The 14,035-nt window shown below is 42.8% G+C and overlaps 3 protein-coding genes across 12 annotated transcripts in view; 1 reads left to right on the plus strand and 2 right to left on the minus strand.

Moving 5' to 3' along the window:
• LOC109898268 (manganese-transporting ATPase 13A1) overlaps positions 1-5,340 on the minus strand; it is a 44,001-nt gene extending 38,661 nt beyond the window's left edge. Inside the window, exons 1-5 of one of the 2 annotated variants that reach the window (XM_020493168.2) lie at positions 4,850-5,340; positions 4,509-4,598; positions 3,944-4,207; positions 3,468-3,623; positions 2,433-2,502 (exon numbers count right to left, since the gene is read on the minus strand). In XM_020493168.2, the coding sequence (XP_020348757.2) occupies positions 2,433-2,502; positions 3,468-3,623; positions 3,944-4,207; positions 4,509-4,598; positions 4,850-5,170 (901 nt within the window). In that variant the 5' untranslated portion in view covers positions 5,171-5,340. The remainder of the gene's footprint in view (positions 1-2,432; positions 2,503-3,467; positions 3,624-3,943; positions 4,208-4,508; positions 4,599-4,849) is intronic. The other variant, XM_031833833.1, reaches the window with a different exon arrangement.
• chchd5 (coiled-coil-helix-coiled-coil-helix domain containing 5) lies at positions 4,917-10,516 on the plus strand. 9 transcript variants are annotated; one of them, XM_020493173.2, is made up of 5 exons: positions 4,920-5,351; positions 5,704-5,730; positions 8,224-8,364; positions 8,943-9,094; positions 9,438-10,516. In XM_020493173.2, coding segments are annotated over exons 2-5 (324 nt in total). In that variant the 5' UTR covers positions 4,920-5,351; positions 5,704-5,728; the 3' UTR covers positions 9,467-10,516. The 9 variants fall into 9 exon arrangements, with proteins under 9 accessions (XP_020348764.1, XP_020348762.1, XP_020348763.1 ...); XM_020493174.2 differs by having other exon boundaries at positions 4,931-5,025; XM_031833834.1 differs by having other exon boundaries at positions 5,078-5,485; positions 9,441-10,516.
• A 647-nt stretch (positions 10,517-11,163) lies between these two features.
• Positions 11,164-14,035, minus strand: part of LOC109898270 (LIM homeobox transcription factor 1-alpha-like) — a 28,515-nt gene continuing 25,643 nt past the window's right edge. The window contains exon 9 of the mRNA XM_020493177.2: positions 11,164-13,983. Coding sequence (XP_020348766.1) covers positions 13,826-13,983 — 158 coding nt within the window. The 3' untranslated portion in view covers positions 11,164-13,825. The remainder of the gene's footprint in view (positions 13,984-14,035) is intronic.

The following is a 14,035-nucleotide window of genomic DNA, read 5'->3' on the forward strand; positions in this document are numbered from 1 at the left end:
GTAGCAACACAACATGACAACAACATGGCAGCAGCACAAAACATCGTACAAACATCATTGGGCACAGACAACAGCACAAAGGGCGAGAAGGTAGAGACAAAAATACATTCACGCAAAGCAGCCGCAACTGTCATTATTAAGAAGAGTGTCCATGATTGAGTCTTTGAATGAAGAGATGAAACTGTCCAGTTTGAGTGTTTGTTGCAGCTCATTCCAGATGCTAGCTGCAGCGAACAGAAACGACGAGAGACCCAGGGATGTGTGTGCTTTGGGGACCTTTAACAGAATGTGACTGGCAGAATGGGTGTTGTATGTGGAGGATGAGGGCTGCAGTAGATATCTCAGATAGGAGGGAGTGAGGCTTAAGAGGGTTTTATAAATAAGCATCAACCAGTGGGTTGCGACGGCTATACAGAGATGCCCAGTTTACAGAAGAGTATAGAGCGCAGTGATGTGTCCTATAAGGAGCATTGGTAGCAAATCTGGTGGCTGAATGGTAAATAATATCTAGCCGCTCGAGAGCAACCTTACCTGCCGATCTATAAATTACGATCTATAAACTCTGTAATCTAGCATGGGTAGGATGGTCATCTGAATCGGGGTTAGTTTGGCAGCTGGGGTGAAAGAGGAGCGATTACGATAGAGGAAACCAAGTCTAGATTTAACTTTTGCCTGCAGCTTTGATATGTGCTGAGAGAAGGACAGGGTACTGTTTAGCCATACTCCCAAGTACTTGTATGAGGTGACTACCTCAAGCTCTAAACCCTCAGATGTAGTAATCACACCTGAAGAGAGAGGGGCATTCTTCTTACCAAACCATATGACCATTGTTTTGGAGGTGTTCAGAACAGGGTTAAGGGCTTGATGTGGAGCATTTAACACAAAATCTGGGGAGGGGCCAGCTGAATAGAAGACTGTATCATCTGCATATAAAATGGATAAGAGAGCTTCCTACTGCCTGAGCTATTTTGTTGATGTAAATTGAGAAGAGCGTGGGGCCTAGGATCGAGCCTTGGGGTACATACACCCTTGGTGACAGGCAGTAGTTGAGACAGCAAATGTTCTGACATTGTACACTGCATTCTTTGAGAGAGGTAGTTAGCAAACCAGGCCAAATACCACTCAGAGTAGTGCTGGGCAATATATAGAGTTTTTTCAATATATTCAGCACGATATGGAAAATGCCTGTATCGCAAGAATCAAGGTTCTGTTATAATGTTTTACAAATGCAGTGTCTTTTCTCTGTCAGCCCAATGACGAATCATGTCCAAATTGCGTGACAACACGTTACAACAAATTGTAACCACGCCAGAGAAGTGTAGCGGCGTTCCACCAAAATGGAAAGTGAGGAAGTGAGCTTAGCCTCTCATGAGGATGAAATCATCCCCAAAAAGGGCAGCAATGTTTTTTCAGTAATATGGAAGTGGTTCGTTCGGGTTCAAGAGGTCTGATGTTCAGCAAACGAATGTCCTGTGCAAAATGTGTCGAAAGACAATTGCTACGAAAAGCAGCAGTACAACCAACCCCTTCCATCACCTGCAACTGAAACATGCGGTGGAATGGAAGGACTGCGTGAGACTACGCAATGCCGATTCCAGTCACCCGATTCCGAAAACGTCTGCTAAAAAGACAAACTACCATAGCCGCATCCTTTTCAAACATAATCCCTTATGACAAGAAAAGTTTGAGGTGGAAGGAGATCACGGATGCAGTGAAGTATTAAATAGCGAAAGATATGGTTCCAAATTTTACTGTTTTAATTATAACAACAAATTAACTAAATTAATACATTTCAATCAAAATGATTATATAAAAGACATATTCAAACAGCTAGTGGTCAAACATTCCTAAACAATAGAATAGAAGTGTGGGTGTGTGTTGTTCATTTGTGTTGTTAATTTGTTTTGCACAAATAGGCCTTGATATTTTTTTATTTTAATAAAGAAAATTCAGTTAAGAATTATGTCTTGGCCTTTTTTTATTTGTTTAGAGAAAAACAAGAGATCGAGATATATATCGTGAATCGTCCACACCTCTAAAAAAATTGAGCCATATCGCCCATCCCTACCTCAGAGACACCAATACTCCTTAGCCGGCCCACAAGAATGGAATGGTCTACTGTATCAAAAGCTTTGGCCAAGTCAATAGAAAAAGCAGCACAACATTGCTTAGAATCAAGGGCAATGGTGACATCATTGAGGACCTTTAAGGTTGCAGTGACACATCTATAACCTAAGCGGAAACCAGATTGCATACCTGAGAGAATAATATAGACATCAAGAAAGCCAGTCAGTTAATTATTGACAAGTTTTTCCAACACTTTTGATATACAGGGCAAAATAGAAATAGGTCTATAACAATTAGGATCAGCTTGATCTCCCCCTTTAAATAAAGGAAGAATCGTGGCTGCCTTCCAAGCAATGGAACTTTACCTATTGAGACGATGTCCCCGGGGACTAGTTCATCACTGGACACAGGCCTCCACTTCCTGTTGCGGTAAACCTGTTGGGAAACATGGGCACAAACGTGTAAATATCAGGGGCCTGTTCAGTAGGGATAAAATGTTTTGACACAGAGTAAAACAGGGAGGTACTAGCTACACTTGTTCAATAATAAGAACACACAAATACATTCGTTTCCGTTTCAAAACATTTTACACGGTGTGCCCTACAGAACACGACACGGACAGATCAATATGAATCCAGATCAAATCGATAATTTGGTTAATTCAGCATTTCCCAAACTAGGGATCGAAAGACTCCTACATGGGCGGCAGGTAGCCTGGTGGGTAGGAGTGTTGGGCCAGAAACCGAAAGGCTATAACTGAAAGGTTGCTGGATCGAATCCCCGAGCTGACAAGGTAAAAATCTGTCATTCTGCCCCTGATCAAGGCAGTTAACCCACTGTTCCCCGGCCGCCAATGACGTGGATGTTGATTTAGGCAGCCCCGCACACCTCTCTGATTCAGAGGGGTTGGGTTAAATGCAGAAGACACATTTCAGTTGAATGCATTCAGTTTTACAACTGACTCGGTATCCCCCTTTCCCCCAATTGTGGTTCTAATGATGGTGTTCTTTTCTACAGAGATCATACACAATTATTGGCTGATGATCTTCTGATGCATTTCAATCACTTCAAACTATACTTCTCTCAGATTGAAGTACTGCCAGACTTATTTGCCATAGACCCAAATAAAAAAGTAAATATTGGCTGTTGATTACATCATGCAAAAAATGTTTACCAAAATGGGGTCTCAGCCCAAAAAAGCTTAGGAACTCCTGGGTAAATGAGTCTGATGCAAGTATATAATGGAAGTCAGGGCCTTCGTTCTACAACTCTAGAATAACAAGGCTCTGGTGAGAACTTGTTGATCTGCACTTGAGCAAGAAGAACAGGCCCCTGTGCATGTATCATATCATCAAATATCAAACGACATGATAATTTCCGATAAAGATACTGTAGTTCACCTGGATCATGTAGGGTTTGTTCCCCATGCGTCGTATCTCAGACATGTTCCTCATTTGCTGTTGTACCAGAGAGGCTTCGAAGGCTACCAGCATGAAGAGAGTGAACACGCTGTAGTACCAGTACTCATCCAGACACCACAGACCAACACAGAACACCTGAGGAGAGGAGAGAGAGAGCGAGCGTCCATCTGTACACCTGTTGAGCGGTACTTTGCTGGCCTGGTTGACGCATCGGCATCCACCATAGTTGCTAGAACTGTACTGGAAAGGATCGTGTGAAAAGAAAATATCTGAGCTTGTGCAGTACGGTTCAGGTTAGCACGATAGTACTGAAAGGGTATTATTATTGAGTCAATACTATCCCATATGCCCTTAAAGAGATCAATATAGAAAGTGAAAGAGACTTGAGTGATTTTACTACGTGTCATATTACTAGACAAAACAACACGCAAATACGCAAGCACGCTCACACACACCTGGAAGACGAAGAAGGGAGCGGTGGCTCTCTCCCTGAAGAGTTCCAGGAAGTCCGGCACCACCATCTCAGCGCGGTTGGTCCCATAGCGCTTCTCGGCGGAATGCAGGTCTGTCTCCTCCTGGTAGCCTCGCCAGGCCTGGAAGAAGCCCATTGGCTGTCTGATGGGGAACGACACAGGGAGGAAACACTTCCTCTCCTTGCTGTCGAAGATGTAGCAGATCTTCTGGAACTCAAAGGAAAGGATTCCCTCGCCGTTCTCATCCTGAGGAGAGAGCAGGAGAGAGAGAGAGATATAGAAAGAGAGCAAGCGTGTACATGAGTTAAAACACACACACAAAAATGTGCCATCCAAAAAGCAGTATAACTGACTAGCATAGAGATGTTAAGAGGACCATTCTGACACCATGCATTGCCCACAAGTTTCAACCAGTGTACCTGGGTCATGTTCAGCACAGCACACCGCAGCAAAACGTTTTGCAACAGTTACAAACGTTTTCTCCCCATTGAACACAACCATGGGTTAAGTAAACAAGGTGTAGGCCAGGGGAACAAGGCAAACTCACCCTGTCTCTCTGCAGTTGTACCAGCTCAGCAGAACCGTTATTGGGGGTGGGTATAACCTTAGCCAGGGTGGCCTTGTGTGGGTCTGGCTCCTGTTTATAAGAATCGATTCACAGCATGTGAGCAATTCACATACTCTGACAGACACAGCCTTATAATCAGGTCAAAACTTTCTGTACAAGGGCACAACTCTATTATAACTCTATTACACATCATTTCAAAATGGCCTTGTGTAGAGCATAAAATAATGCTAACTAGAGTGATCACCAGTTATGTTGGGCAGTGTTAGTTCAATCTCTAACACCTAATTCCAAAACAACTGGAGATGATCCATCCACTTTACCTTGGAGCAGGTGAGCCAACAGTGCGCGTGCACGGACCAATAACCGGAGAGCGCTGTGAGGACGTGCGCGATCCCGATGGCGGCGAGAGCAAGTAGGCCTGCTTCTGGGTACTCGGAAGTACCGTACACTCCGAGCCACACGTACAACCAGCCAGGGTACAGCACGGCTAAAAAAGGTAGAACCGTGCCGTGGAATATCCGGGGCCTGCGCCGGTACAGCGACACTGAGCTAACATTCTCGTCGTCAGTCTCGGCGCTGTCATGCTGGCTGTTCATTGAGGGGGCCTTTTGCTGGTTCCCCGGCCCCTTATTCCCGTCCATATTCCCGTTTCTTGGACAAAAACGAACGCGACTCTCTCTCTCCGGGCACCCTCTATCCTCCACCTAGCTATTAGTGTCGGTGGTAAGGCAGTTTCACACAATCCAGTTGTTTTAGTCCGGTGTCAGGTCCAGTTTCTGAATCGGCTCATTCTCACACAGCTGCTTCCGTGTACGCAACCACGTAAGGAAACGTGTCCTTTTTGCTCTCGTATGGTTACTTCCTGCCGATTTGAACACATTTGTTTGACATCAAATATCCTCAATCGAGTGCATATTAAAAGGAGCATTTTAAAAGCAGGGGTTAACAAAATACAGGTACAAATATTACAGGACAATCGGTTGTTTCTCCTTTAAGAAATCCATGTCAAATCTGGAATTGACAACAACCCAGGACCAATGGTATAGAACAATGGCAGTATGCAACGTGTTTCGACCAGTCGAAATAGAGGAGGGTGTATGCGGTAGATATTCTGTGTATGGCTGTGAACACATTTTATAACCTTGATTCTCTTTTTACTTTCTTTCTAAACAAGCCTTCAAACTACCTCCACCACAAACATGTAAGTGTCTTCAACGTTATGCATTTAATTCAGTTTCATAGGTATCTATTTGAGTAAATCTACTTTGTAAACTGTACTCATTTACACCAATAGAGACATTAACGTCCAGATAGCTCAAATTCCAACTACAATTATAATGTCAAGATACGTTCGTTGATTACCAAATATGGAGTTTCGATGAGAATCTTAGTTTACTACCATTACGGCCGGTATGTACTTGTCTAAATAAAAATTAACAAGCAACCGGAAAAAAATGCTCTTCTGCATGGTCACGGCTAGAAGGGATCCATACAGTTTGTCAAATTATCGTCAAATCTGACTTTTCGTAACGGGTTAGGAAAGAGGATCCAATTGAAGATTGCAAGATAATGTTTATTATTGCTCCTATCTGTCACACGCACTTGTGTTAGCTTTTTAAAAAGCTTAAAAACTGTTAATAAAGATGTTCAAAGTAGTCGCAACTAAAGAATAAATGAACACCACGTCAGCTAAAATAACTTTCTCAATAATGTTCAAATTTTTTGTTGTTGCTATGACTGTCATGTTGTTGTTTTTTATCTACCTTTGTTGAATGCACTAAGTCACTCTGTGTAATAGCATCTGCTGAATGACCAAATTGTAAATGTAAAAAATAAACACTTGCAAAGCATGCTGGGTATTAAGTTAATGAGCTCCGCCCCCAAACAAGTACATATTTGATAGGTGCGGACCAGAACCATATCTGAACCAATCATGCTACGTTTCACAAGTTTGAACAGTACGGTACAGGCCAGTACAGTTTTATTCAATATAGTACAGAATACCATCGTGGATACCATTTTTTTTATGTCTGCGTCCAATGTGAAGGAAGTTAGAGGTAGTTTCACGAGCCAACGCTAACTAGCTTTAGCGCAATGACTGGAAGTCTACAGGAATTGTTAGCATGCTATCTGTTTTTGATCACTGATCAAAATTATCACAAGAACGGTGAGCAAAAATCACAGAACCACACGGGGGGGCCTAGTGAATGACCTGCAGAGAACTGGGACCAAAGTAACAAAGCCTACCATCAGTAACACACTACGCCGCCAGGGACTCAAATCCTGCAGTGCCAGACGTGTCTCCCTGCTTAAGCCAGTACATGTCCAGGCCCGTCTGAAGTTTGCTAGAGAGCATTTGGATGATCCAGAAGAAGGTTGGGAGAATGTCATATGGTCAGATGAAACCAAAATAGAACTTTTTGGTAAAAACTCAACTCGTCGTGTTTGGAGGACAAAGAATGCTGAGTTGCATCCAAAGAACCTACTGTGAAGCATGGGGGTGGAAACATCATGCTTTGGGGCTGTTCAGGACGACTGATCCGTGTAAAGGAAAGAATGAATGGGGCTATGTATCGTGAGATTTTGAGTGAAAACCTCCTTCCATCAGCAAGGGCATTGAAGATGAAACGTGGCTGGGTCTTTCAGCATGACAATGATGCCAAACACACCGCCCGGGCAACGAAGGAGTGGCTTCGTACAAAGCATTTCAAGCTCCTGGAGTGGCCTAGCCAGTCTCCAGATCTCAACCCCATAGAAAATCTTTGGAGGGAGTTGAAAGTCCGTGTTGCCCAGCAACAGCCCCAAAACATCACTGCTCTAGAGGAGATCTGCATGGAGGAATGGGCCAAAATACCAGCAACAGTGTGTGAAAACCTTGTGAAGACTTACAGAAAACGTTTGACCTCTGTCATTGCCAACAAAGGGTATATAACAAAGTATTGAGAAACTTTTGTTATTGACCAAATACTTATTTTCCACCATAATTTGCAAATAAATTCATAAAAAATCCTACAATGGGATTTTCTAGGATTTTTTTTCTCTCATTTTGTCTGTCATAGTTGAAGTGTACCTATGATGAAAATTACAGGCCTTTCTCATCTTTTTAAGTGGGAGAACTTGCACAATTGGTGGCCGTCTAAATACTTTTTTGCCCCACTGTGTGTATATATTTAAAAAAATGAATTTTTTTTTTATTTTTTTTTTGCGTATATTTATTATATATTTATTATTTGTTTTTATATATATTGTAACGACCCTGAGTTTATACGCACGGAAATCGACTGCGGCACAGTTGATAGCGCACAGGACCTCGGGCTAGAAGGTCGAGGGTTCGAGACCTGCTCCCTGCCTGTTTCATTACACTGGTTTCAGAAGGGATCGGACCTTGCATCCATGACAGTGCGTGTGCTTGCCCGGTGAGCGCGTTCCTGTAAGACGTAGAGCCGCAAGCTAACATTAATTTGCCCTATTTAGCTAATTTATCTGAGTTGTTATTTTACCTGATATGCACAAGGACCTCTACTCCGACAATTCTTTTTTTACAATATACAAAGGCTTAGTGGGCAATTTTGTTTTTCATTCCTTCCACAATTGTCATTGTCACAGAAGAGGACACACAGTCCATGATTGGACATCACTGTAATTGTCTATGCATATCACAGAAACTGTTCTGCATGTCTGTGTCATCCTTCAGGCAGGTTGCCATGGATATCACCACCAAGTATTGCCATAAGGAGATGGAGAGCTATGGGCAGTGTGTGGCCGCTCACCCGTCAACATGGCAACAGCACTGTCAAGAGCTGAAGATGAAGGTGGCACAGTGTACCTCTTCACAGTAAGGAATAAGCCGTTGTCCCTGACTATCAGTTGCGCATGTATAACTGTCTTAGCTAAATAGCCTAAAATCCATAACCTAACTTTCAACTCCTTGTACTCTGTCATTGTTTTGCATGTTAAGGAGTAGAATGATAGCAGCAAACAGACTGGCTATAACTGACTGGCCGAGATGGTCATATGTAAACCCAGACTCTCTGAGTCTGGTTCCTCTCTAGGTTTACTCCTATTTTGACAGTTGGAAACGGGGGAAAACAGGCAAGTAGGAGAACAGTAAGGTGGACGTGGGGAATGAACCCTGGTCTCCAGTGGGGAACAGTATATGTGACTAGCCAGGAGCGTTAACGCTAGACCACAGGCTTTACACAGGTTCTCCTTCTAGGCCCAGGCCCTATTCCTTCCTCCCTATTGCTGCTGCTTGTTCTTCGACGGTCTAGGTTGGGTTACTGTAAAGAACTGTTGATGTGAAAATAATTCAGATGCAAGAAGTCAAACCAGTGTGTACTGTACAGTGCCGATGTGAAGTGTAGGATTGTGTTTAAGTTTTCTTCAAGATCTTCTTGATCAATGTTTCTGCAGCCCTGTGATCCAGAAGATCCGGACAGACTGTTCAAAAGAGTTCACAGAGTTTGAACGCTGCTTACTAGAGAACCAGAACTCACCTACCTCCTGTTCAGCACACGTGGCACGCTTCCTCGGCTGTGCCGAGACAGTGGACCTTGCCGGAGTGGGTGAGTGTTCACTGATTGTAGATCAGTCTCCGGCTCGTTCACAGCCCTCACTTTTCTTGTGATTATTCTAATTTTTGACTGGTGCTCCTTGGCCTTGAGAGAGTGCTTTACATCAGTGTCTTTCATATTCGGTCTTCAAGTACCCCCAAAGGTAAACATTAAAGCACTATCTTACTACATAGTATAACCTGTCCAGTGTCCGTACACCATAATGTATTTGTTAATCTCGGTTATCCCAGAACAAACATCTTGTGTCATTTGTTTAGGTATTCTGTTTCTGAGAGATTACCTTTTTGAATACTTGGTGTAGTAGTTGAAGAAGTGAATAGATCTCCTCTTTCAGCAGTGAACCCGGTTCCTCAGCCCTCTTAGGACCCAACAGTGACCATCATCCATCCATCTCAGAGAAGATATCTCCTTCCTGCAATACTAACGCCGGACTGCTCTATCAAACATGGATAAATCACTGCCCAAGTCATATTGATAACATAACATCCTGACTTTGTACATGAATAAAGTGGACTCTTGTCCATGGCTACTTTAGGATTTGTCAAGAGAACTCGGAATGTTAGACATTTACAAGTTACTGGGACTGATTTCTGCCTGAGACCGTCAAGACTCAAGACAGGTTATTTCTTGAAGTTATTTAATAACTCTTCGATGCTACAGCTCTCTGACATACACTGGGACAATGGGATTCAGAGGTGTCCTCTTTTCTATATGTGAAAATATTCACTGTGCAGCAGGTTGTGTGTAATACATATTTATAACACTGTAGTAACCTCGGGTAGCAGCATAAATGGTTCTCTTTTCCTCTACAATTTATATTGAGAATGAATGTGTGTAACGGAGTTAGCTTTGCAACCTCACTCCGCAGCATATCTGTGCACAACTGCGTGTTATCCAAGTATCCCTGGTTTGCGGTGTAGTGGTCTCTTGTAAATGTTATTTTGGGGGAAGTTTATCATTAAACTCCTATATTTCAGTCCTATTACTCATCCAGTTTGGATACATACTCTGATGTTATGGTGCCCCTTTCTCGCTCCCACGCTCATTTTCTTCAGGTTGGAATGAGTCATATTCAACCGTGGAATGTATGCTATCTCTCCCACACATCTCTCCTTGGCTACTCACTTGTTGAGGGAAAGGAGGGAGCACAGGAAGGAGGGGAAGGTGGCTGGAAAGTTTGAATTTGAAGGAGCTAAGGAAAGGTGGAAGGAAGGGGGATGAAACAAGAGGCTTTCCACTGGCCGGAGGGAACAGAGCCCAGGAAAATGGAGAAGGTGGAGGCTGTGGAGTTATAATCTGTGTGACCATAGAGAGACGGACGAGGGGGAGGATGTTGAGTTATGTTCCCTTTGACTACTAACCGGAACAGGCCACCTTTTCTGCTTCAATTATTAAAGGCTGAGGTAGACGCAATCAAGTGGAGAGTTTCTTCCTTAGAATTGTCCGTCTTCAAAAAGGTCAACACTTTGACACAAACAACATGCAGAGGCTCTTTTCTACAATTACATTATAGCTCTCTATCATACCACTGAGTGACAAAACATTAAGAACACCTTCCTAATATTGAGTTGCACCTCCCCCGTTTGCCCTCAATTCGTCGGGGCATGGACTCTAAAAAGGTGTCTAAAGCGTTCCACAGAGATGCTTCCCAAAGTTGTCAAGTTGGCTGGATGTCCTTTGGATGGTGGACCATTGTTGATACACACGGGGAACTTGAGCATGAAAAACCCAGCAGTGTTGCAGTTCTTGACACAAACCAGCACGTCTGGCACCTATTACCATACCCCGTTCGAAGGCATTTAAATATTTTGTCTTGCCCATTCACCCTCTGAATGGCACACCTACACAATCCATGTCTCAAGGCTTAAAAATCATTCTTTAACATGTCTCCTCTTCATTTTAACAAGTGACATCAATAAGGGATCATAGTTCAACTGGATTCACCTCTTCAGTCTGTGTCATGGAAAGAGCCGGTGTTCATAATGTTTTGTGCACTCCGTGTAGCAGAAGAAGCCTTGCATCATCAGCATCTTACACATACTCAGAATAATGTAGGCATATTTAGTCTGACTGAATTGACAGGTTATATTGAAGAAAGGTGACATTACACGCAAAAAGCACATACACTGGAATCGGTCACAGAACAAAAACTTGGAACAATTTCTTTCAGACAATCTAAGAATAAGAATTTCTCATACCTTCCAGAGAAATGTATCCCACAATAAATTATATCCACGTAAATACTATACTGTAAAAAAAATATATCATCAGTCAATTATGAGAAATCATACAGGAAGCGGACTCCACAAGATGGTCCCAGTGTGGGTATAAGCTATAGGAAAATACTATCATCAGTACTATGTTCATAGTAATAATTATTTACATTTTGAAAGTGTGGCACACAGCTCATGCTACAACATAAATACTTAACCATAAGAGTACAAAATATTGAACAACGTCTATTGTAAGGTGTGTTTTTCGATCCAAGATAAATAATTACAGTGATTATACCTATAGTAGTACTGTATTATTCATTGTAACAACAATAATATTAACACAATTATTTTACATTGGAACACATACTTGTTTATCGTAGCTAGGGCCAGTAGTTTTCCTGACCACATGACCTGACCAGGAAAGACTCCTGGGCCTAATCATACTTTTTACTTAAGTGTTACACACCAATTAGTATTCAACTTCTACATTTTAGTTAGGGCCTAGAGTTTTTCCAGCCAAGGACAAACTCCTGCACCTTTTTATTAGTGAATACTTTCACAGTATCAAAGAAATAATTACATGAAGGCTAGCTCTGGTCCATGTTATAACATACGGCTTGCTGATGCTGAGCATTCCCAAGCAAGCCCCACATAAACCCCTGAACCAGAGCTACATGAAAGCGTTACACTTTCCTTTACACAACCCTGTTTCCTTTATAAGGTTCTCCGAATGACCCTGTCAGCCTACTCTGTAGTGGTGTTTCTCAATCCTGGTCCTGGGGACCCAAAGGGGTGCACATTTTAGTTTTTTTCCTTTCGCACCTGACAACGCACCATCTTGACCACACAGCAGCGCAGAGCTTTCAAGGCCTCCTTCGAGGTGTCCTCCAAACCATGCAGAAAGGTAAGCAGACCAGGCATAACATTGCTTCTTTTTTCTTTCGCTCTCTTTTCAATGTGCACCCCTTTGGGTCCCCAGGACCAAGATTGAGAAGTGCTGCTCTATAGGACCCTGTTAGCCTACTCTATAGGACCCTGATTGTATCTATAGTCTAAATATCTCCTTTCGCTATGTTGACTAATGTGAACTAATCAGGGGGTTAGAGTGATGTGTAAATAATTTCCTGTTATAACATTGCTAAAAATTCTAACACACTAACCTGAGCGCAAACTCTAGACCTAAGTTACCTAACCCACATACTTCACTCATTCACATACAAATCGAGCGTGCCACTCTGTATCCTTCAACTCATCTCAACCTATAATGAAAGCTGTTCCTCCAGATCTACCTGTACCTTTATTCCAGTCATTCATTTAGGCTCAACTTCCATTCACTTTCTGATTTGGCTGAATTGACCCCATCCGTGCTATGAACCAGTGGCCATCTCCAATACAACGTTTTTTTGGGTTGAATCATGTTCTGGTGGCAGCTCTGCCCCTAGCCTGCTGTAACCTCTCTGGTAGGGGTCTTCACTCTGCTCCGAAACCCAGCTGCCAAGAAGACTCCCTAACCATGTGGACACCATAAGCAGGTCAGATCATGAGCTAAATTAATGAAACATTCCCCATTCATTAGCAACCTAATAAGTAACATAGGTTTCTGACTCACAAACACACAGACCTGGATTCAAATAGTATTTCTTCTCTTCAAAATACTTTAACTGCTCTTGATTTAAGCTTTCCTGGGCAATCCTCCCCTCCTTTATATGAAACAAATGAGAGAGTATCAGATAAAGTATGATGTCATAGGATTTCACATCTGTCTGCTACAGGTAGGACGTTGGGATCAAGCAAAAGAGAGTGTCCGTGTCCGAATACCCATACTTGCGTCCTAAATAGTAGGATGTTTGAGTATGTGAAAAAAAGTTTTATAGTATGTGAAATCTTGAAGAGCTAGTGTACTTTAAATGCCCGGATGTCATACTCATTTTGGCTTTCCATCTAGTAGAATTCGCTAGGCACTATTGAGGAAGATAATCGTCTTTTCACACCCGCGTGTTCGACAACAACTGATAATCAGATGAGGGGACAAAAGGGATTGCGCATTCGATGATGCCTTCTCAGTATGGATGAGTAGTGTTTTGATATTTGTTGCTTACTGCATACGTTTGTACTAAACACAATGTTCTAAATGGTATGTAATATGATTAGTACACAGTATGCAGTTTAAGTAAGTAACGGGCAAGCCAGATTTAGTTCACGCCCTACGTCATAGTTGAGACCTTAAATGGCTACCTGGGTCGTGTTTGGTATGGAAAAACGTGTTCTTAGTGGATAAGTCGACATCCCTATTTCACTCCTAAGGTTTCCTCCCTACAGAACATGACCAGGTGTTTCCTATTATGCTTTTACTTGGTCATGTAGAATAAGCCTGGTCAGACATGGATATGGACCCAGCTCAAGCATGGTTGGTGTGATGACCTTCTGGGTCTAGTAGGATAACTGGCCATTAACTGCTTCTCTGAGTGTTGATTAGTGGAGTGAGTCAGGGATCAAGGGTGAGGGGTCAGGATGTGAAGTAGGAGTTCTGCATGGAGTAGAGGCGGTCGATGGGGTTTCCCACCCGCCCTGCCAGGAGCCCACTGTCCGCCACTGCCAGGAGACAGTCGCCGAGGTGACTGAGGCTCCCGTCGCTGTCCAGATCGTGGAACACAGTCTCTGAATCTAAAGGGAGAAATAGAGTTAGTGTGTCTGTCTGTTTGGTCCGTCTGTCCAT

The sequence above is a fragment of the Oncorhynchus kisutch genome, linkage group LG10 (genome assembly GCF_002021735.2).
Source record: "Oncorhynchus kisutch isolate 150728-3 linkage group LG10, Okis_V2, whole genome shotgun sequence".
In the NCBI taxonomy this organism is placed as follows: domain Eukaryota; kingdom Metazoa; phylum Chordata; class Actinopteri; order Salmoniformes; family Salmonidae; genus Oncorhynchus; species Oncorhynchus kisutch.